The sequence below is a fragment of the Monodelphis domestica genome, chromosome X, assembly GCF_027887165.1.
Source record: "Monodelphis domestica isolate mMonDom1 chromosome X, mMonDom1.pri, whole genome shotgun sequence".
In the NCBI taxonomy this organism is placed as follows: Eukaryota; Metazoa; Chordata; class Mammalia; order Didelphimorphia; family Didelphidae; genus Monodelphis; species Monodelphis domestica.
This window is the reverse complement of record NC_077235.1, coordinates 1,069,459-1,092,667: the sequence shown is the minus strand read 5'-3', so window position 1 is coordinate 1,092,667 and position 23,209 is coordinate 1,069,459. Positions and strand designations below refer to the sequence as shown.

The 23,209-nt window shown below is 53.9% G+C and overlaps 2 protein-coding genes across 9 annotated transcripts in view; both read right to left on the bottom strand.

Moving 5' to 3' along the window:
- Positions 1 to 9,777: 9,777 nt before the first annotated feature.
- On the bottom strand, positions 9,778 to 11,481 carry LOC100017359 (BTB/POZ domain-containing protein KCTD12-like). The gene has a single exon (XM_056809304.1). It carries the CDS (start codon positions 11,479 to 11,481, stop codon positions 10,660 to 10,662), a length of 822 nt encoding a protein of 273 aa, XP_056665282.1. The 3' UTR covers positions 9,778 to 10,659.
- Positions 11,369 to 23,209, bottom strand: part of KLF8 (KLF transcription factor 8) — a 43,495-nt gene continuing 31,654 nt past the window's right edge. For 6 of the 8 annotated variants that reach the window (XM_007507626.3, XM_007507625.2, XM_007507628.3 and 3 more), the window contains 2 exons: positions 22,175 to 22,352; positions 19,207 to 21,273 (listed from right to left, as the gene is read on the bottom strand). In XM_007507626.3, the coding sequence (XP_007507688.1) occupies positions 21,117 to 21,273; positions 22,175 to 22,352 (335 nt within the window). In that variant the 3' untranslated portion in view covers positions 19,207 to 21,116. Of the gene's footprint in view, positions 11,496 to 19,206; positions 22,353 to 23,209 lie in introns of those variants that run through there. The other 2 variants (XM_007507631.3, XM_056809303.1) reach the window with 2 other exon arrangements.

The window sequence follows — 23,209 nt, the reverse complement described above, 5'->3', positions numbered from 1 at the left end:
TAGAGAAAATATCTATATTAGTCCCCGGCCAGGAGAGCCAGGAGTGAGTAATCATATGGCCTCCTCCAAAATGCAAGCTAGTTTCTTAGGAAACTAGGAAGGGCCTTTTCACTCACCCAACCAAGTAGTCCAGGAGCAGAGTTGAAGTTAAAGTCAGGATCCACACTGCAGTCTACAATGAGGTTCCCTTGAAGACTATCTCCAGGAGACACTCTCCACAAGACTCACTTCACCAGACTGCCAACCCAAGGATTTTTGTGGCTTTTATGGTGGTTTCCTATCCTTGCTCCTCTTCACAGGGGCCAATTAGTTTCCAAAATTGTCATACCTCTGAGTTCTCACCTTTGGATTTGCACATTTCTGAGTGTGTGAACTCTTAAAAGAATTCAAAAGTTTTTGGCTCTTTTAGTTAGAAAAAAGGGTGGGGATTTTCCAAGTATCTTGCTCCTTCTCACCTCTAAAGGTGTTAACTCTCCTCCCAGGAGTAAGAGTTGGTGGACTTCCCTTACTTTAGGGTTAAGGATGGGTGTATTAGCTTTTGTTGATTAATTCAAAAGTAGACAAAAGAGAATTAATCCTGTCCTCAGTCTAGTGAGGAACTAAGTAAGGGGACTTGAGTTATTGTTATTCCAAAGTGTTAACTCCAAGTAGGCAAAGAGGACAAAGGATTCCCTTCTCACAAGTGCAAACTCAGAATAGACAAAGAGAACCAAGAATTTCTTTTCACATCAGCCAGCCAGCCATCTATCCATCAGTCTTTCCCATGGCCATGGCCTTCTCCATTATCCTTTAAGGGACCCACATATTATATTATTGTACAATACAATACACTACAATATCTTGTATTGCATGACATTATATAGTATTCTATTATAGTGATTCTATTCTATTCTATTCAACTTGGAGTCTACTGGAGATGGCTAGGTCAAACCTCTGGTCCTTACCTTTCTGGTCCCATTCCACTTGTTGGAAGCTGGGGGAAAGGGAGTTAGGGTTATTTCCAGTCATGTGCAGGGGCTTGCACTGAGTTATGACAAAGTGTCCCGTAAATGACTGCTGAGCTGGAAGAAGTGATGATCCAGGAAATACACAAATGTGAGCTACTAGGCCTCTTCGGTCACCTGTTCCTTTCCAGCTCTGCAGCATAATTTCCCTCCCTCTCATCCTATCCCCCACCTGGTCTTCCACCTTGTCTCTCACCCTACCCAAAGAGATGGTTTTGAATAGTATCACTAATTCAAATTTGGGAGCTTCTTGGTTTGCCCCAAAGGTCCTTCTGTGGGTTGAAGGAAGGAATTTGTTTCCGTAATGGGTGAGGGTTCAGTCCTCAGAAGATGCTTACTATGCTCTGCTTAATTCTGATTCACATGGATTCTGGGTAAGCTTACTCTCTTCCTCCCTCTCCATTCCCCTTATTTAAAAAGATTATATATAATTTATTTCATTAAATATTTTCTAAAAATGTTAACAATCTTTTTTTCTTTCTCCCATCTTCTTGAGAAGGCAAGCAATTCGATAGCAATTATACATGTGAATTCATGACAAACATATTTCCATATTAGCTATGTTGCAAAAGAAAACTGACCTCCCCCCCAAAAAAAAAGGCAAGAAAAAAGTCTGCTTCAGTCCACACTTGAGGTTCCTTAGTTCTCTCTCTGGAGGTGGAGGGTATTTTTCCATCGTGCCTCCTTCAGAATTGGTTTGGAGCACGGTCTTGATCAGAGTTGCCAAGTCCTTTATAGTTGATCATCATGAGATACTGCTGTTACTGTGCACGATGATCTCCCAGTTCTTCTCCCTTCACTTTGCATCAGTTCATATAAGTCTTCTGAGGGTTTTCTGAAACTATCCTGCTTGTCATTTCTTAGAGCCCAGTAATAATCCATCAGGTAGTTTTCAGATGAAGAAATCAAAGCTCTCCATAGTCATATGAAAAAATGTTCCAAATTGCTCTTGATTAGAGAAATGCAAATTCAAGCAACTCTGAGGTATCACCTCTCACCTCACGGATTGGCAACTAGGACCAAAAAAGAAAATGACAGCTGCTGGAGGGGATATGGGAAAATCTGGAAGCTAATGTACTGGTGCTGGAGTTGTGAACTAGGCCAACCATTCTGAAGAGCAATTCGGAGCTACCCCCAAAGGGCTACTGAACCATGGGTACCCTTTGATCCAGAAATACCACTACTGGGTGGGTACTGCTAAAGAGATCAGTGAAAAAGGAAAAGGACCTACCTACATGTGCTGAAGGACCAGTCCTGGAACCTATTTTCTCCCTGACCCCTTTGCCCCTAGAGCCCGTGCAGTCAAGTTAATGAAGAACCAGTTACAATACCCTGGAATGTGCTAGGAACTGATAAGGACCCCAATCCCAGGAGTTCCTGTCACACACACCCCCTTCCAGGAACTGATAAGGATCCCAGCCCCAGGAATTCCTGTGCACTCCCCCTACCACTCCAGAATAAAAAGCTTGCAAGCCCCAGAAATGGGGCTCCAGCCATTTTTAGAGTGCTGAGCCCAAACTGCAATTTGTTTAATAAACTCCCTCCTGTGTGTTACATTGTTGGTCATTGTTTCATCCTTGGGGATTGATTAACCAGGCACTTCATATGGGGGCTTGTTCCTGGATCCCACGAAGGAAACGGAGTCTGACCAACAGAGGAAGGGGACCCCTGTCGCTGGGGCAACTTGGGTTGATGGGATTTGGAACACGTCACATCTTGGTGGAGGATGGTAGGGTCCGGTGAATAGCCTCTGGAGGTGTTGAATGAATGTGTGGAGAATATTGTGTGAGTGTGAGGGGGTAAGGTCTCCTGAGTCATCAACATATGGCTAAGAGGCTGACTGGCCCAGGAGTTGTTCAGGACAGCCTGTTGCCAAGCCGGACTCATTCGGGAGAACCGCCTACCTATTTCTGAGTGTGGACTGGGAAAGTGCACTGTTCCCATTTCCTGTCAGGGGATAGGTTGGAAATCCTGGGAAGCGGGTGGACTGTGACACCCCTCTTGGCTAACTTCACCTAAGGATCCCCAACTCCCTCTCCCTTGGATGAGCTGTGGGAAGGACCCGTCAGACTCGACTCCATTATGTGGGGTTAGAGTCCCCACTGCAGGGGTTACAGGCCCTTGCCCAGGGTTTGAGTCCCTGGTTCAGGGTGGTTAGAGGCCCTCCAGGTGGAATTTGGGGTGGTTAGAGGCTCCCCAGCTGGAAGTAGAAAACCCAGTGGATGCACTGGAGGAAGGGGGTATGGCCCCTCTGTTTTTGGGACCATTTGCCCCTAGCCCCTTGGGATGAGTAGAGGAGCACATCCAGCCCAACATTCAGATTTGTTGTGTCTGTCTCAGCTGTCCAGTCCATTAAGTATTGCCCTGTCTGCGTTTGTGTTCACCACCTTTGTGTACAGCCTCCTGACTCCTTTCATTCTACAGGACATTATGGGACAGGGAGAGTCCACCCCAGAGGTCCACTCCGCTCTCCCTATGACTACCCATTTCTCTGTCTTCAAGGCGAGGGCCCACAATCTCATTGGCCATTTTCTTCCAGTGACCTTTATAATTGGGAGAATTGGCTCTAAAAAGCTTGAAAAAACAAACTAATTTCTTTTTGATGTTGAAGGACCATGTTCCACCTCCGATAATCAGGGGGCATGGCCTATCCATGGCACCCTCGAATTGTAATGCCATCCTCTATGTGGGGAGTGGCTGGGTTGGACTTCTCCCTTTTCAGTCTGGGAAACCTCCGGTGTGGAGTGGCTCCCAAGCCTGAGAATGGAGCCAGATTGGGACTGGCCAACCCAATTCAGACAAAGGGAGAAGCAACCCCACAGGCCCCCTTTCCCTCCCCCCCCCATTGGGAAGAGATCAAATCTAAGCAGCCTGAGCGAAACTTCAGTCGGGTGTCTGTTTTCTCTCATGCTGCCTAGCAGAGCAACATCAGGAAAAAAGGAGGCAATTGGCTTTTTGATCCCCTCAAGTCTAACACCAGGGGGCAATTGGACATATTTTGCAGGAAAGAGGGCACGATATGGACAGAAGCTCCTCCCAGTTCTCCAAACTTTATTCTTCCCTTGGCTTTTAAGGCAGGGGCCTGCCGAGAAATCCAGACAGAGATGATAAAGCAGGAAACTGGGAAGCTGTCAACTCATTGGTCAGATCTGCCTTCCTCCTCTGTTGCAGGGAGGAAGAGGGCTGATTCTGAACAGAAAGACAACTGGTGAGACACCCCCACTTTGGGGATTTTCAATGTCTGACACTTTTACAACTTGTAGAACATCCTATGAATTAATTCTCTTCTCTTTTGAGGTAAACAGGGAGAGGTAAGAAGTCTTGATCCATCTCCTTTCTGGTTGCTAGCCAGGAGGAAGTAATGCTTCAATGTCTCTATGAGAGTCATTTATTGGTATTTCATCTCAAAATTGTGATCATGTGTGTGAGGGTTTAGAAAATAACATCCGGCTTTTAATTTTGTCAGACAGCCACAGAGCAGCTTTGTAAAACGGGGTTTTCGCAGCACAGCCATCCTAACCTAGCTTTCTATCAGAAGAGGCTGAAGGGGAAAATGGGTTTCAGTGTTTAAACTTAGCAAAAATGGGTTTTGGTTTAAAATTATCAAATGGTTTCCATCCAGGGTATTAAACAAAAGCTCACTGTAAACCTGACTGTACCATAGATTTGTTCAATACTCAGTGGTTACCTCAGTTTACCAATTTGTACCATGAGCTGAAGTTTATAACTGATGAGGAGTACCATGCTAACAATGCAGCGGACTGACTTACTGCGGATGCCTGGCATCAGTTAATCAAAGGTGGTTGGCTGCCGATTCACTATAATGGAGCAAGAGTTCTCTGAGATGGGGAGAAGCAAAGAAAAATTTTTGCCTTTGGGTGTGGGCCAGGGAGAGTAGGAGGTTCCCAACCTAAAAAAAACCACTGACTTTGTTTCTATAAATTCTCCTCTGTGGTGTTTGCTCAGCCATTTGGGCAAACGTAGTCTGTCATCATGGCAGCCTCTGATGGGATGGGGAAGACCCAAAGAGAAGGCTATCATCCATCGGGGTGGGCTCTGGAGGCACTGCCCTCCCAAGAGGGATCTCTTTGGAGCTCAGGTTTAAGCTCCCTCCAGGACCTGGGGACTGTGCTTGAGTGGGTTAACTGGGAAAATGAGAATCTGTAAGGGCCCAGTTGAGTCACTGATGATTGTGGGTAGACTACAGCTTGGAGAGGGCTTGTGGCCTCCACAATTGGCAAGTGTAGGTGCTCCCCAAGGCTTGGGGCCGTTCCTGGGGAGAAAAGTGGGCCTGGCCCAGGCACTCGGTCCTCTGGTCTTCTTTCCACTTCTGGAAGCTTTTTTGTACCAAGTGAATCCCTGCAACCCCCAAAGGATATGGGCCACGTTAGTTATCCAATGACTGATGCGTGAGGACGCAGGAAGCAGCTGCCCAAAGGAGCTTTGTCTGCCCTTTCAGCGCTGGCCTGTCCTCCACCTCAACTCACCCCCAGGCGGCCCCTGCATGGCATGCCCATTCAGACTTCATTTTCCCTGGCTCTCTTGCTAAGGCTGCTGCTGCTGCTGCCTGGAGAGAGAAAACAAGGCAGGAAAACACCTGCCCAGGGTAATCCTCTCGCAGCCCAGTGGTCTTCTAGGCCAATGACTCAATCAAGGGAATACCTAACAAACATCAATCGAATGCCAGGCACTGTGCTAGGCACCGGGAGACACAAAGGAAACAGTCCCTGTCCTCTAAGAGCTTCCATCTTATGGGGCAGAGGAGAGGACATGTGTGTGTGTGTGTGTGTGTGTGTGTGTGTGTGTGTGTGTGTATGTGCTAGTGGTCTAACAAAAAGCCCTGTTGGCGTCTCGTGAGGCATTGCTCAGTGTTTTTGATCTGAGATCTGGTGCCCCATCTGAAGGGGAGCAGGAGGATGCCCAGGGCCCGGTTCTGGAGGGAGCCGGTTTCCCGGATTCTTTTCCCAGAATAGAACTCTAATGTGACCCTTGTTCCCCTGGGAGGGACGGAGGGGTGGTATATACTATTAATAAGGTGATACTTCTGGTCCTGGGAATCCAGGATGGTCTCCCACCATCCCTTGAGATAGATATGGAGATCCACTGAGCTGAACAAATAGACCACAAGAAGCTCTAGAGGGAGGGGCAGAACTCCCAGTCTCTCTTCACACTAGGCTGGAAGCTTGACTCACTGGCCTCTAAGGGGGATGGGATGAATGGGCCTCAGAGGGCATGCGAGTCCTTTCCAGGAGGAGCAGGAACCATAGAGCTGCATTCTGGCTTCCTGGGGGACGTCGTGGGTCCTAAAAGAGGGGCTGCAAGACATTGGAACTCCATGACCAGGAACCTGCCTGTGGAGGAGAAAGTGGAAAAGCAAACAGGGCCCTTGGTCAAAGCAACGGTACATTCCTTCCTGAGTGCCAAGGACAAAATGTACCTAGAACCTGAGAGCAAGGGCTTGGGAAGGGAAATGGCAGCCAAAGGGTACCAAAGATCCCAGGGCCAGCTGTTCCCCTTCCACACCCAGGTCAATCAGACCCCCCCCCTTTGCTCTAAATGGTGGAAGGCTTGGAGGCCCTGACTTAGCAAGGTCAGCTGGAGGGCATAATCTCTGGAGGGAAGGATTTGGAGATGGTCAAGTGTGGTGGGTTTGACCCACGGAGGGGCAGATGATCGGAAGGGAAAAGGTCTTAACAATGCGATCTCCCCCTACGTGGACTGGGCTGCCTGGAGAGGTGCCCACTCACGGGAGATCTTCAGGCAGAGGATGAACTGGCACTTGTCAGGGAAGTTGGAGATACAAGGATTCTCTTCTGGTTGTCAGTCACGCCAGAATTGGTGCCAATGGAGGTCTTGCCTGGCTCTGAGGCCACATGGCTACAACTTGGATGTTGTTAGAGCCAAGAAGAATCTTGTCCAATCCATTCATTGTAGAGATGAAGAAACTGAGGCCAGGAAGAGTGAAATGAAAGGGACAGAGCCGAGAGCGAGTTTGTTTCCTTCCCCTCTCACTTGTCCAGGAGACGCCATGAGGTGGAATTCCAGGAGCAGAGAACGTCACCATTATCTAGGGATCGAGTGTGCTGTTCTGTCTCTCTGTCTTTCCCTCATGCACTAGGAGAGCCAAACCCTGAGAGTCTCCCAGAGGCCCTGCCGTCCCTGGGTATGAGTAATATCATCTTGCCTGGGATCTGGAAAGTCCAGGGTGGCTGGAGAGGGTACACGCACTGCTCAGTGCTGAGGGGAGAACTGACACTTTCGAGGCAGGAGCTCCTGTTGCCTGGCAGCTGCTCTGTGCGTCACCGATGACTGCCACAGAGCCCAAGGACATAAACAGGAAACTCTTGTCTAAGCCCCACGTCTGAACCTCTTAAGTGCCCTCTGTGTATCACAGGGCACCCAGCTGTCCCTCGATTTTCTGGCCTTTGCTCAAATGTTTTCTTATTCAAAACAACCAAAGACAACCACTCTCCAGCAGCAGCCTGGAAGCTGGCGATGCCCTCAAGATTAGCCCCTTTCCTAAAGATGGCTGCTAGGCCACACAACCCGGGGAGGGGGGCACAGCACCAACCCTAAATGCCAGGTAAAACATGGCAGCCCTACTTGGGCTGTGTAGCCCTATTGGGCTGCTGCTGTTCACCTCATGCTGGCCTACCCATCACAGAGTGGAACAACGGACCCTTTCACATTCCCGTGGACTCTCCCTCAAACAGCCCACCCTCTCGCTCTACCCCACAGCAGGCACAGCATGCCCTTCCTGGGGAGAGGAGAGAGCTGGGAGCCGGGCTCTGACTTCATGGAGGAAGGAAGGGGAGGGAGGTCTGCGACCTCCATGGGGCAGCTCTGCTGTCCTGGCAGGAAAGGCCCTCCCAAAGGGCTCTGTTACAATGGGCCGGCTCTCTGGCTCTGTGGGGAGAGATGGGCCCCATGGCTTGCAGCCTTCCTGTTTCTTGGGGCAGTGGGATTTTTTCCCTGAGAACCCCAGAGGACTCGCCCACATGCTGCTTCCCCTGAAGCGCCTGTGTTTCCGGCGCCACCCCCCCCCAATCTCCAGACTGAGGCTGGGGTTGGCGATGGAGACAGGAAATTGTTTCTAAACATGTGCTGGGCCTTACTGCTTCCCAATTTGGAATCCAAACAAATCCACTGGGCATCCACAGTCCTAAGAGAGGGTGACGCTCTAGAGCCATGCAACCATTCCTGCCACCTTCTTAATGGAGATGCCATCAAAGACACCAATGGCTGGTTTTCCAGCATTGCTGCCAGGCCCTTCATGCAGCCCATGTCTGGGGGGCTCGGGGTGGAGAAGAGAACAACTAAATGCAACTCACTGAGAGCAGTCAGAGATCACAGGTGCTACAAGGGGCTTTGAATGGCACTGAGGCCAGCACCTCCATTTCATAGATGGGGAAACTGAGTCCTGAAGAGGGCAGAGAAAACACTTCACCTGGTGGTGAGTGGCAAAGTTGGGAATGGAGCCCAGACCTCTGGGCCCTCCCTGCACCCCGCTGGCAAAGACAAAATAGGGCAGGAGCCTCTGCAGGGGCTGGCTGGGGCTTGGCAGGCGGGGGGCCCACTCCCACTTGTCCAGCTGGTTCTTCTTTCCTTCACTGTGAGATCTCTGAGGCACTCCCATCATAGCCAGCCTACGACAGAGGGGCCAGAGAGACGCCTTAACATTGTCACTCTAAAAAGCAGGGAACTAAAGCTTGAAAAAGCTTGGTCAGTGACTTTGCCACAGCCACGTGAGCAGACAGTGCCAGAGCAACAAGTGCTGCCTTGGAAGCTGTGGTCGGTCATGCTTTTCTGGCTTTCTCTGGGCACCTGGGGCTGGGTCATGCCACGAGGAGAGCTGCCTGACCTTGGGCAAGGCTTTGCCGTCTTTGGGTCCAGCTCTGTGTCCTTCTCTCTTGATTCACCAACTCTCCTTCACTCGACAAAATGGACAGTCTTCACTGAATGGCCAAGAGCCTGGGCATGAAGTGGACACTCTTGAGCTGGCCTGTCATCTTCCCTCCATAGCTGCTGCTGGCCTCTCCCCAGGATGCCTGGGACAGCTAGAATGGCTGACCCAAGAGGTCTGTGACGAGGAGGAGGGGCAGGGTGAGGAGACCCTGGGGACATGGCTACAAAGCAGGACAGGCTGCTGGAGAGACCAGACGGGGGCAGAGTCCCAGATGCCACCTGTGTGCCCCACCCATCCACAGGCCAGAAGCCCCTTATGAAGAGACTAAAGAGCCTGTGACATGGCAAAGAAAGCTGGAGTGGAGGTCCGAGGACCCAGGGCAAACCCTGGATTGCTTCCCCTCCCTGGGCCTTGGTTTCCTCTAAATGACCCAGAGAAAGAAAGGGGACTTGCCAATCCACTCAGGCTTCAGCTAGGAGCAAAGGAGAGGAAGGCTCTGGCCACAAGAGAGGGAGGGGCAAAGCCCAGCACACTGAGATTGCCCAAGAGAAACCCTTTGACATATGTTTCCAAAGTGGGCACCCAGAGTCAGACACATCAAGAAGAACCAAGGCCTCTTGGCAGCCAGAGCCTGCAGGGCCAGATCAATGCTCTTGTCATCCTCACTGCTACTGGCCTCCTCTGCCAGATGGACAAACTGAGGCTCAGAGTTGTGAAGCAGCTTCCAGAACTGGAGAAGTGTCTGAGGAGCTCTTTGACTCCTCTCACAGAGGCTGAATCTGGCAAAGCTGAGGTGGCCAGCGACAGCCCACTAGGTTCCGCTGGCCAAGGACGCTTACAGAAGAGGCAAAGAAAGAGACCAAGAAGGAAAGGGAGGGGTCTTTATTATTTCTTCCTTTATTGCATGTGCCCAGGGAGTGCCAGGGCCAGCCAACACAGAAAGCACTGGCTGTCACTGCGGGAGACCTAGAGACAGCCAGAGGAGGGCTTCCCCTGCCCTGTCCCCTGGCCACACTGAGGCACACCTGAGCCTCCATTTGCCCTCTTTCACTCAGCCCTTCACTCACCTCACTCTCAGTAGCCTCTGGACTACCCATCCCACATGCCCCCCTCTCCACTACACTAGTTTCACTGACTTCTGCCAGAAGCCCCCCTCCCTCCCCTTTCCTCCCCACCTCCACCTGCCCCCCTCCCCCAAATGTCAAGCTGCTTGGGGCCCTCAGGGGCTATTGTCTTCATCTGTCCACTTGGCCTTGTGGGACCATTGCCTATAGGATGTTTCTGGATGGTGAGCAAGCCTAGGAGCTGCTAGAGCCTAGGAGCCTCCCACCCAGGACCCAAGGCATCCAGTCATAGAGATCACAAACCCACAAGGAAGGAAGTGCTGAGGAGGGGGTGGAGGTTGTTGGCAGCCTTGGGGTTCTACCTTGTGCCACTCAGGGCATTCATCCATCTCCCAGGCCCCACACCTCCCCTAGGTCCCTGACCTGCCAGGGCGATATGTTTATGTGGACACATATATGTATACGGAGGAGCCCATGCCAGGCCAGAAGCAAGAAGGCTCGAGACAAGGGAGTGACTCTCAGGACAGTGGGCCAAGGAGGCTGAGAGCCCAGGCCACCAAAGTCTCTCTGGGAAGAAGAGAGCTAGCATCAGCCCATGGTGGGAAGGGGAGTCAGAACTCAGTGGCTTCTCTTTGTTGGGTGGTGGTGGAGGCGGCAGAGGCAGTGGAGGCAGTGTCTCTGAGTATCACTCGCGGTAAAAAATATACTCGGTGTAAGAGGTCCAGATCTTGTCATCGCTCTGGTCCTGAGCACAGGCACAGGTGCCCGTCGAGTTGGACGTTACCATGTGGAAACCGGCAGTGGCCAGTTTATCAAAGGCTTGCTCTAGGTAGTTGAATTTGAGGTAGTATCGGGAAGTGTACCGCTCGGGAGGGCGGTCCGGGTCCCGACTCTCATTCAGGGTTTCGCCAAATACTTCTTTGGCCAAGGAGATCTTGCCACACACCATGATTCGGGCCACACGACGAAATTTGGCATCGGTTTGGCTATCCCGGCCTAGGGTATAGGAACCCCGGTAGCCAAGGGTGATGTAACCACCTTTGCGGATGGCCCCTGCCACGGCACCAGCCCCAGGGGAGCCCCCTGGGCCACTGAAGGAGGTATAGTTGGAGTATTGCTCTTCCAGGTCATCGGCTGCCACCAAGCTGTTGTTTCCAGTCTCGGGGGCCAGGATCTTGACGAGCTCAGGCAGTCGGAAGTACTCGGCCTCCCTCTTGAGCCGGCTCCGCTCTGGAAAGTGGTCGGGTAGCACCAGCTGGTGGTCTCTCATATAGTCTAACACATAACGAAAGAGGAAGCCATCTCGATCCACAAAGAACCGCCCTTTGTTGTCGTGGGCCAAGCAGAGGGGACTCTTCCGACTGAACATTTCCCAGAGCAGGGAGCCCTGAACACTGACCAGGGTGGGGTAACGGGTGATATACACCTGGCCTCCCACATTGAGCTCGATGATCTCAGGGAAGGCGGCCGACTCCTCTCTGTCTCTAGCGTTGTGCACCACAGCCATGACGACCTCTTCAGCTGCAAAAGCAAAAGAGACTCTGAGCCAGGGGCATCCGGTGCAGGGACAGGCTGGCGACACCCAGAGGCCCTTCTCAGGCACCCCAGCAGAGCAGCATTGCTTTCAGGATCCTTCACATGGGTGTGCCTGCTATCCTCAGTCGGTAGCCACTTCAGCCAAGAAATGCTACCACAACAGGAAGTCCACACTCCCTCTTTAACCCTTGAAGGCCAAGCCTGAGTTCTGGTTCCCAAGGCCAGAAACCCTTCCCCAAAGAGACTGGCCGCTGCCATCTCCAATCAGGATGCTTCCAAGTCACCAGGGCTCCAGTCTCGTACCTCTAGCTTCTGGATGGAGAACTCCACCAGCTGGGCGCCACCTGCCCTTCCTCCCATTCCTTGGCCTCCCAGCTGACTCTGTTTCCTCCACCTTAACCCCATCCCTTCCCATGTTTCTGTGGATCCTGCCCCATCCTTCAGGCCAAGACCAACATCCACCTCCTCTATGAAGACTACCCTGACCACCTAGCCACAGGGCTTCCATATACACTTCCTTGTTGAGGAGGGTGGCTGGGCTCCTCCCTCCTGCATCAGCCTCCCTGGCCACAGTTGAACACAGAAGGGACTTTGAATGGCTTCTAGTCTAAGCCCTCCATTTCACAGAAGAGGAAACTGAGGCCACCCAGAACACTGACATGCCTTGCCCAAGGGATCTCTCTCTCTCTCTCTCTGTCTCTCTGTCTCTCTGTCTCTCTCTCTCTCACACACACACACACACACACACACACACAAGAAGTGGCTGTCTAGATTTGAACTCAGGTTCTCAGAAAAAATCTCTCAGGTACCTAGTGTGGTTTAGTGGAAAAGAGCTGGATTCAAATTCAGCCTCTGTCCCTGAACCATCTGTAACGTTGGGCAAGTCATCTAAGTTTTCGGAGAGGCAACAAAGGCCTGAGCTAGGGGGTGGCTGTGAGTGATGATGCCAACTTCCACGGCACTTGATAAGATGATGTCACTGGAGCTTCCCAGCAACCCTGATTATTATTAATAATAGTCCTCTTAACAGTTGAGGAAGCTAGGAAAGCATAGAAGTAGAGTGACTTGCCCAGGGTCCCACGGCTAAGAAGTGGATCTGGGGCTGTATTTGAACTCAGGTCGTCCAAACTCCAGACCCAGGCCACTGTCCCCTAGCTAAAGAGATACTGTCCAGATAGGGCTAACAGACATTTTCAAATGGGGGGGGGGGGGAGATAGAGAGACAGAAAGGAGGGGAGAGAAGGAGGAGGGACAAAGAGAGAGGGAGGGGAGAGAGGTCAAGTTGATGCCCAGGATGGGAGGATAGTGCAGTCCCTTGACATAAGAGGGAAACTGAGGGGAGGGGGCGGGGTTTCTCGGCATTTCCCCGCCTCCGTCAGGCAGTGAAGAAGCCTGGCGTGGTCCTGCGGGCCCCTGACTACTTCAGCCTCGCATGTGGCCCAGCAGGAGCGCCCTTGGTTCTCCCAAGTGGAGGCCCTGCGGTGGGCCACAGCGTTGCTGGCCCAATTGGCCCCCGCCCCCATTCTCGGACGGCAGCCTGGGGCGCCCCTCGGCTCAGCCGGCCCATTTCTGGGAATCCATCCACTGAGGCAGGGGCAGCCCGAAGCGGGTTCAAGGTCACCCAGCCCAGAAGGCCGGCAGGTGGGGTTCCCGCCTCCCCCGGGCTGGGCGAATCGCTCGCGGCCGCTACGGGCAGAGCCGGGGCACGGACTGGAGCAAGAAGCCGCCCAGGCTTCGCGGCCCTTCTCCGCCCTCCAGTCTGGCCATGGGACAGCCCCGCAGTAGGTCCAGGCCATGCCGGTGCCCCCACCCCGAGCGGCCCTCTGCAAACCTGCCCGCAGCCCCCCCGCAGGACAGCGCGAGGACTCCTTCCTGCTGCGACGCTCCGTGCGGCGCCCCCTCCCCACCTCGGACCCAGGTGAGCGGAGGCAGGCGGCCAGGCAGGGAGTGCTCGGCTCCGCGGGAAGCGCGGGGTGGGGGTGGGGGGCGAGGAGCAACACTTGGCCAAGTTGGCAAAGGGCACGGGTCGGAAACGGCTCCTCCCAGCCCCTGGCGCGCGCCCGCCGACCTCCCCCCAGGCACGCACTCACGCACGCCCCCCTCCCCGCGCTGCAGCTTACCCGAGTGCCTCTCGCTCCAGGTCCTCCTCTCCTCCCGCCGACTCGGCCGCCACTTGGCCCGGCTGCTCCGGGCCCTGCACTCCTTCCCCCCGTGCGTGCGTGCGTGTGTGCGTGCGTGTGTGTGTGTGTGTGTGAGTCCGTCTGTGTGTGTGTGTGTGTGTGTGAGTCCGTGTGTGCGCGTGTGCGTGTCCGGCGGCGGCGTTTGAGGAGGGGCGAGCGGGAGGGGCACGCCCCCACAGACCTTCGCCTGGTTCTCTTCACCCCGCTGGCAAGGGAGCAAACGGGCGGCTCTTGCGCCTCCCCCAAGCCTTGGCAGTGACCCCAGTTTGCAGTCTGCGGCCACCCCTGGGGACATCCCCGTCTCTAGTTCTGGCAGGAAGCAGAAAGTGCCTACTGTGCGTCAGGCACTTGGCTTAGTGCTTTCTTTATCGAAGTCACTTGCCAGCCTGTCTTGGTGCCCACTAGCTCAGCTTTTCTCCCATTAGAGGTGTGGCGAGGCACGCCAGTGTCCACTGATACCACAAGCCCATTTTACAGGTGACACAACTGAGGTAGACAGAAGTGAAATGGCTGGTCCAGAGTCAGGCAGCTAGTTCAGGGTCTGAAGCTGGATTTGAACTCCCTGGGCTCCTCAACTCCAGGTCCAGTGCTCTGTGCATGGGTTGGGCCCTCTGTGCCTGCTTCCATCCATCCTGCCCCCCCCCCCCAGCCATCACTGTGGAGGACAACCACACACTTGCTTCTGCCAGTCAGTGGTGCCTGCTGGCTGGCTCCCACCGTCTGACACAGCCAGCCCAGTCCCCATAGCCTGGCCAAAAGAGGACCACCACAAAGACCCAGTGGCAACCAGCTGCCACCACCAGGCAGGCCATGGGTGGGATTTCTAGTCTAGGTCCAGTCGCTGGAGGGCAAAGCCCCTTGTAGAATGGCCAGAAATGCCCACTTGGTACTAGCTGCCACCAAGTGGCAGCACCTCCAGGACCACCAGTCTTGTTTCTTGAAGGCACCGTTGAGAGGGCAGGCACACCCTCCTTACCAGCTTCTGCCCAGCTGCCGCTGCCTAGCCCTACTTTTGGCCCCTGTGGCCACCACTGAAAGGAGTGGCTCACTAGCCAGCAGCCAGCGCCACCCAGGGCCCCTGGACCTCCAGCCCTGCTCCCAACCCTACACAACCATTAAAGTCAGTGCTGAGGAAAAAAACTCTCCACACAAGGGACCTCCCTGGTGCTGCCACCTGCATGCGGGCAAACTTGAGAGTCCCAGCCAAGAGTGCCCACATCCTCCAGAGAACCCATACAGCTCCCTGGACGATGCTCTGTGGAAAGGGCCAGACATCCCCTCAGCCACAGCCTTGTGGGCATCTGCCTAAGCTCAAGTCCTGGGAGTGCCAGGGCCACTGCCTCCAGTTCAACTCTTCCATGTATCATGGAGAGAAAGGAGGGGCTTGCAACCATCCCTACTGCCAGATGCCACCAAGGGACACAGAACCCCAAGATCCTCCATACTGGCATCACCCTCCCAGGCCACGGATGCTGCTTCTAGCCCAGGCCCTGTGGCCGTCCTCACCACCACCAATGGTCAGATGCCACAAACTGCCAGTAGGAGCTGCCCTTGTGAAGAAAGTGCCTGACAAAAGCACCAACTGCCCATCTCTTAATACTGCTGGGCGACTAAGCCCAAGCCAAACTGGGAGGCTAGCTGGGGTTGGGGGAGCAGAGCACTGGACCCAGAGTCTGGAAGACTCTCTGTGTGACACTGGGCAAATCAGTTCACTGCTGCCTGCCTCCATTTCCTCATCTGTAAAAAATGGGAATCATAACAATTCCTACCTGACATGGCTATCAGGAGGATGCAATGAGAACCTTACCTATGTGTAAAGCACTTGGCAAACTCGAAAGCACTTGAGAAATTCCAGAGCTCTTTATTCCAAGAACCCCAGGACTTATGGCATCTCCCAGAAAACCCGTGCTGCTTCCTTCCAGCCCAAAGCCCCACAGACACTGTTATGGGGGACCAGCCTTTGGAAGAGGCTTGCCACCCTTGCCACCACCCTAGTGATGACTCAGCCACTCTTCTGGCTACTAACCCAGCTCCTGTGGCCCTCACTGAGGTGGAAAGGGACTGGAGTACCCCCCCCATCCAGTCGGAGAGCCCATACCAGCCTCTCCCATGCCCCACCAGGCAGCCTTCCCATCTGCTGAGTAGCTGGCACCAAGAGAGAACGCCAGAGTCCCAGGAGTGGCAATGTCCTCCAGACTACCGTCTCCATTTGCAACCCAGACCCCACATCCGTTATCAGGGGGAGTGACCGCTGGGGAGCAGGCTACCTGAACCACAGGCTCCAGAATGGGCCACCAGCCCAGGGCCGAGCCCCGGCTGTCGTGCCTGTGTTATGGCCTCCATGATCTGGGTTTCTGAGGACTGGTTTTCTTTCTTTAAACACCTTCTCTGTCTTTGTCATTGCCCTCCCCTGCCCTCCCCCCAGCTTGAACCCAACCTAAACTGGCCCTCAGCCACAAGCATCATTCCTCTTTCTGACCCTCCCCTCCCCAGGTCTGGATCCTCCAGCCCTTGGGATCCACGTTCACATCAACCAGCAGCCACCTTTGCCCTCGGCCGCCGGTGAGGATGCTCAGTCCTGGCTCCCTGGCAGGAAGCCCCCTACTGAGCTGAAGCTTTCTTCTCCCAATCACACTCACTCTCCCCCTTTGCTGGAAAAATGGAACCTCCCTCTTCTCTGTGCCTCGGGCCACCCCTGTGCTAGCCCTTGGTTTCCCTGGCTGTTGTGATTCCCTGTGCTGCTTTCTTCTCCCCTATTCAACTTCCCCCAAGTGACTCCCTATTCCACAGCCTTCTCTTCTCCTCAAGCCAGGATAGCCTCTGCTTCCTCATCTTTGCCTAGACCTCTCTGGCTTCCTGTAAGGCTCCAGGAAGTCCTCTGTAGCCCCTCTTCATTTCTGCACCTCCCCTCAGTTCACCAGTGCCAAGATCTTCCTGGGACCTCCCTATTTGCTTGCACAGTGTCTCCCCCTTTCGATTGTGAACCCCTCTAGGGCAAGGGCTGCCTTTGGCCTCTTTGTATCTGCAGGCTTCAGCACACAGCAGGCACTTAATTGATGCTTACTGCCTGATGAGCTGCTAGTACTCTCCATCTCATCCTCCATGCTCTAAGCCAAAGCAACCATTGCTATTCATCCTAGATGCCATGCCATCTCTAGCACCCTTCCCTAAGGCTGGACCATTTGGCCTCCTCACTCCCGACTCTCTCCGAAGAGACCTTTCCCCATCCCCCCAGCCTCCCTGGATACTGAGGTAGTCTCTCCTTCAGAGGGGGGCCACAAGCAACCACCCTTTCGTGGCTTGAAGGGAAGGCATCACTGGCTCACACGCAGTGATGGTCACCGCTCACATGTCCGCAAACCCTCCCGGGGCTGGCCACAGGGCTCCAGCCTCTCCCAAACATCCAGGAAGAAGAGGAAACCCACAGAGATGGACACCCAAACACAGGAAGACTTCAGTGGGGGGTGGAGGAGCATGTTGGGGGCTATGCCCCCCCTTCACAGTCACGGTGCCTGTCTCCCCAAGAGAATCTCCCAAGTGGCCTGTGTTTGTGTTTCGATGGATTCCGAGCTTCCTGTCTCTCAGAGAAGCTTCTGCTGGGGGCAGCGGGGGGGGGGGGGGGGGCGATAGAGGGGACTAGCTTGCCCTGTACAGCCAATCAACTGGCCAGGTACGGGATAGGGGAGGCCCGGCTAGACAAAGGTTTCAGAAAAAAGATTTGGGGATTCAAGTGGCCTGCGAAACCCCTGGGGATTAGCGGTGAGACGTGGCAGCCCCCAAAGGCCCTGAGAGCTTGGGCTCCCTTTGGAGGTCTCAGCTTCTAAGTACCACAGTCAGTCCCCACCAGGTCACGTCCAGAGCACCACCATGTTGACTGAGGGTCCCTCCTGCTCCTCCAGGATAAAGGGGCTCCGAGCCCAAGAAGCTGACTAGTGGGCATTCTGGCTTTGGCTGGCATGGTGCCAGCCTCCCAAAGGGCTGGGGAAAGGCCCTGATTGGGCCTCTGTTCCCACTAAGATCAACAAGACTGTGGGAGAAATGGAACAAGAGCCCCCCTGAGGCCAGGGCCAGCATGAAGAGCAAAGGACCAAAAGCAAGTTGCTCTGGGCCCAGCTCAACCCCCACCCTCAGTCTCCCATTTGTCTGTGTGTCTCAGCTTCACCTCCTCCTCCCGTCTCTCAGATCAGAAGATTTCATCACCACAGAACATCCTTCATCCTGGCATTCCCCAATGTTTGCCACAAATGGCCACTGAGCAGCCAGCCACCCAGCTAACCTGTGACATACTACCTCCTCAGGGCCCCGCTTTTACCCATAGATTAACAGAGGCGCACAGAACCTTGTGGGCCAAAAGGCAAACCAAGAACCAGCAGTGGGAGCAGTGGGAGCCTTGCCCAAGGGTCCCCAAGTGAGATACCCATACAGGATTCCAACCCATACTGCACTACTCCACCCCATCCCCATTAGCCTCTCACTAGGATAGCCGTCTGCCTTGGCTTAACTGAGCCCATTGCCTTATCTCCACCAGTAAAGAGGGGAGGACCACAGCAAGGGGCTCACTCCTTCAGGGAAGCCCTCCTAGGATTCAGCCAAGGACAGCGAGTGTTTCCTCCCTCTGACAGTTCTGAGTCCAGGGTTCTGTCCACTAGGTACCACTGAAGTGACGAAGGTGGGCTCCCACCAAGCAACCACTCTTGCCGGTACCCTACCACCACCTCCTGGACTTCCTCCAAGGCCCACCTGTGTCCACTGCAGCACACACAGGCCTTTTGGGAAACAAGAAGTTCCAGCCCAAGGCTGTGATCCTTTGGGTGCATAGCTTCCTATTGGCACCAGCCCATTGGAAGTAGTTGGAATCCCTCTTCCAAGGCCCACTGGGAGAGGACTGACCAAGCTTCCAGAGAGGAGGAGGCCAAGGCCAAGCCCACTCTACAGGCTGCCATCCCCACCCCCACCCCGTCTCCTGGAAGCAATCTAAAGCAGGGTGGCCTTGGCCTCCTTCTCTCTCGAAGCCAAAACCCAAAAGCACCTCAAGTAACTCAATGCCTATAGGATCAAGAAGGCCTGACGCTAAAGCTGGCACTCTCTCGCCTCTGCCTGACCCCAGTGGGCATCTGTCTCCAACAAGAAGGGGAGGCCTTTGGGACAGGCTTACAGGACATTTGCTACAACTTGATGCCCCCCCATGTCAGTTAATGATTTGGAAGGAGTTTGCAAAGAGAGAAAGAGGGAGGGAGAGAAAAAATTCTCCACATTGCCAATGTCATCACCCCAAACTGCCTAGTGCCCCTGCCCCCGATCCAGGAAGCCCCACATCTAAGCCTTCACAGAAGATATTCCCAAAGGAATCCGTGGCTCTCAGTATCCCCGTGGCATCACCAGGCAGCCAGCTTTTGTCCAGGTACCTCGGAGGAGACTCCATGTCCAGGCCTGGATGCTGCTAGGCCAAAGGGAAGGCTGCTCTGTCCCCCAGGCCCTGGCCCCTGCCTCGCCCAGAAATGACCACACAGGCGCTATTTAATCAACTATTTAATCGACTATAAACAATAGACCTGTACACTATACAGTATAAAGTTTTCTAAAAGTCTATACAAATCAAACAATAATCACAGGAAAAAGTGTACTCAATTTTATTTCTTTCATTGAAGAGATCCCTGGGAAAAGGGTTGTGCCTGAGACCAGGAGGTGGAGAGACCTGGGGGAGAAGAGGTGTGCCTTGTTAGCCCCAGGCAAATGCCCGTAGATAAATGGGCTGCCTCTGGAGGTAGTGAGCTCCCCATCACTTCTAGTATTAGAGCAGAGGCTGGACTTACCACCTTTCAGGGAAATTAAAGAAGGGCCACCCCAACGGGATAGGAGGCTTTATTCGATTCCCCCAGGTGCAGGGAACAGCTTCTGACTCTGACCCCCAGAAAAGAGCTGTACAGGGAGACCCCAGGGAAGCATCTGAAGCCCTGGGTTTGCCCAGCGAGGTCTCCCGTGCCAGAGCCAGGAAGACGAAGAGCCTGCCTCTTGTGTCAAACACAGGGGTAGTAGCCAAATGGCCGTGAATTTCTGGGAGTCGGTCAGTCGGTCAGTGCCTCTTGGCTGCAGGCTCAGATCTCCCCAGAGCCAGGCTTGCCCTCACGAATCCTAATTCCAGGAATGCAAGACAGCCTGGTTTCATGGAATCATCCACGCCAAACAAAGGCTTTGCAGACACAGACGCTCGCTAGAAGCGCCATGTGATGCGCAATGGTGGCAAGGCTGTGTGTGGCGCACAACAGCACCATCTGACCAGTCCTGAGTTCAGATCATCCCCAGATGCTTAAGAGGGCGCCATACACCCCCTTTGCCACCCAGCTCAGGATTTGCCCAAGATCTTTCTCCCGACCGCCTGCCAGCATGTGCTTAGAAAATGTAAACTTGCTTTAACATTAGTCTAGGTAAGACCAGAACCCCGAAGTAAAAAAACAAATGTTTGGCCCCATGCCACTCACCCAGGCCTCTCTGGGAAGCACAAATTCTGGGTTCTGCACTGGGGCTGGGCTCTCCAGGAAGCCTGGTGCCAAGGGGGAGCTACCAGCCCCCTCCTCTAAATTCCAAGGTGTCCCATCTGGAACTCCTAATGCCACTAATCTGGGACTCCCAAGTTCCTGGGTCTGGAACTGATTGTGGCAAGAAGTAGGGGGAGGAGCTCTTGGCCCTCTCTACTCCTTCCGCTTCTAGCTCTCTATGCTTGCCTAGAAGTTGGGCTAAGGAGCAGGTCCCCAACACCCCGAAACGGGGGGCATTTCCTTGGAGGTTGGTACAAAACAAATATATCCCTTGTCTTCAATCATATGACTGGCGGCCCCTTTGGGGCAGCAGAAGACAAGGTGGGAAAATGTGTCAGGCCAACTGACAGACAGAGGGGGCCCTCAGTGCAAAGGGCACTGGAAGGGCCTAGGGCCCAGCTGAGCCCAGCTCAGCCCCCGAGATTCCCTTACCAACAAACAGAAGGCCAGAAGGTCCCTGGTAGGCAGTGGGCAAAGCACCCAAGTAGAAAAAGCAGGCAAAAGGGGCAGAGAAGAGCTAGGGGGAGGCCTTGATTCGGCAAGGAGGGCTCCAGCTCAGGAGCCCTCGATGAGGGAAAGGAGGCCAATGGGAGAAAACAGGTCCTGCTGCTCTCCTGCTTGGGAGGATGAGTGAAACAGGACTGCCCAATGGAGGCAGTGGCAGCAGCAAAGTGGTCTGTGCATGAGAGGAGGCAGAGAAGCCCCAGGAGCTGCTGCCACTTAAGTCCTCCACCCTCACCGGGAGCAGGCCAAGACCAGAGCACGGGTGCCATACCACCCGGTTTGCTCTATTCTCTTATGTTCTGTGGACCTTCCCTGCTCAGGTAATGTCCAAAATATTGTCTGCTGGTGTATTGGGAAACACTGTTTCTAAATGAACCCTGCTGGCCTTACAGTAAGGAGGCAGCAGGGGCTTTTTCAGCATCCGAGTCCATTGGCAGGTAAGTGGGCAGCAGGAGGAACCCTGACGTAGCTGCCAACTGGTCATCTGGGTTCCACTGTTGGGGCTCAGTCTTGGAGAAAGATCCCAGGGAACTTGCCAGTTTCCTGGGAAGAAAAGTGCCTGATCACAGAGCGGCCCCCAGCCCGCCGAGGTCAGAAGCTGCCATCTCATCCCGGAACCAAGGCCCTACCTCCTGCCGTGGCGTCTCCTGGCCGAGGGTTTCTAGCCCTGGAGAACGGCAGCCTCAACTAAGTCACCGTGGTCAGCAACTCCCCAGGCTGAGCTCAAACCCAGCAGCAGCCAGGCTAGGCCTGGTGCCCGCCGAGCTCCTACCTGCTACTTCTGGGCAATGGGCTTGGGGACTGGAGTGGGGCATGGGGGGAAGGGGGTGGCAGGGGAGGACAGAAGGAGAAGCTCAGTCAGGGAAATGACAAGTTACTTTGCACTCATGTCCCTCAAGGGCCTACATGGGAGAAGGGGGTATTCAGAAAGTTACCAGCTGACTCACTCCAGACACTCATTCGAAGCAGAGCAAGAGCTGAGTAGAAGGTAGAACAGGAAGGGAAAAGGAACAGCGGGAAAGAAGAGATAAAACGGGGTTAGCTCAGCCCAGTCATGAGCTCAAAGCTTCTGTCCACTTGTGGCTGTGTTCGAAAGTGTGGCCATGGCCACAGAAGCCATGCTACGATTCCACCCATTCTGGGATGAATTCTCGCCTAGATGTCAGCCAGGCTGGGCCTGGGGGGCCTGAGGAGGTCAACGGGAAGCCACCCAGGCTCACCCTCCTCACTTTCCCTCTAGGTGTGGCTCTGGCCCCCTCCTGATGGCATTGCCAAAGCACAGGGCCTCACGATGCCGGTGGTGGCTCTGGCCTAGGATGAGAAGGGAGAAAAGGAAGAGGGAGACGACGGGAGGGAGGAAGGGAAAGGGAGGATGGGAGAGGGGGTGTCAGAAGAGTGGGGAGGAGGAGGAAGGAGAAGAAGAGGTGGCGGCGACCAGGCTCACATCATGATGTGCCGCCGCCGGTGGAGGGCCAGGTGATCCGAGCGCGAGAAGCTTCGGTCACAGTCTGAGCAGTGGAAGGGTTTGATGCCCGTGTGCTTGCGGAAATGTCGAGTCAGCTCATCCGAGCGAGCAAATTTCCAGGTGCAGCCTTCCCAGGTACACTTGTATGGCTTCTCTCCTGCAATGGGGACATGGCAAGGAGGTGGGTGAGCAGGGATACGCACCTCCCCAAGGAAGCCTGTGCCTGAGCAGGGGGCCAAGCCGCTAATGAACCACCAGATGTGTGCCTCACCCTAAGTGACCATGACATTGGCTATTCTGACTGTGGCCATCCCCTCAAAGGTTGGAACCCATAGAAATACAGTAACATATGGGCGGCTCTGGCACATCCATAATTTCATTCTCACAATCCTAGTATTAGCTTCATTTTGCAGCTGAAGAACTGAGGCAATCAGAAGCAAAATGACCTGCCCAGGGTCTCATAGACACTAAGTGTTTTGCCAAATGATATGCTGGCCAAAATGAGAAACTGATGAAGCAGATACACGTTGACAAACCCCCAAAGTACCCAGATGAACAGAACAAGAAAATGGGAACGAGGAACTGAAAAAGAAAGTGCAGAGAGTAAGCATGGGCAAAGATGACATCTACCTATAATAGAAAAGCCATAACTGCAATCAGCAGAAGTAGCAAAAGACTTGGGCAAAACACAGCAGCCATTTCTGTTTGAAACACGTGCCTGTGATCAATACTGCTAGGCTGCTAGATCTGTTGAGCTGGACGGTTCTGGGCTATTCCTCCTCCTCCCCCTCCCTCAGAGCAGAGGTAGCCTAAAAAGGGGCAAACCAGTCTGTGACAATTAGTGGTGGCATTGTGGCCCCTGTATTCTCAGCCTGGATAGATAGATTGACAGATAGATAGACTGATGGGTACATAGACAATAAAGAGAACCATACAGATGGATAGACAGATAGACAGAGAGACAATAGATATAGATCTGAGGTGGTGAACCTATGGATGTGTGCCAGAGAGGCA

Bases quoted from the DNA above. Each gene is read 5' to 3' on its own strand.
- LOC100017359 (XM_056809304.1), bottom strand. From the start codon at position 11,481: ATGGCTGTGGTGCACAACGCTAGAGACAGAGAGGAGTCGGCCGCCTTC.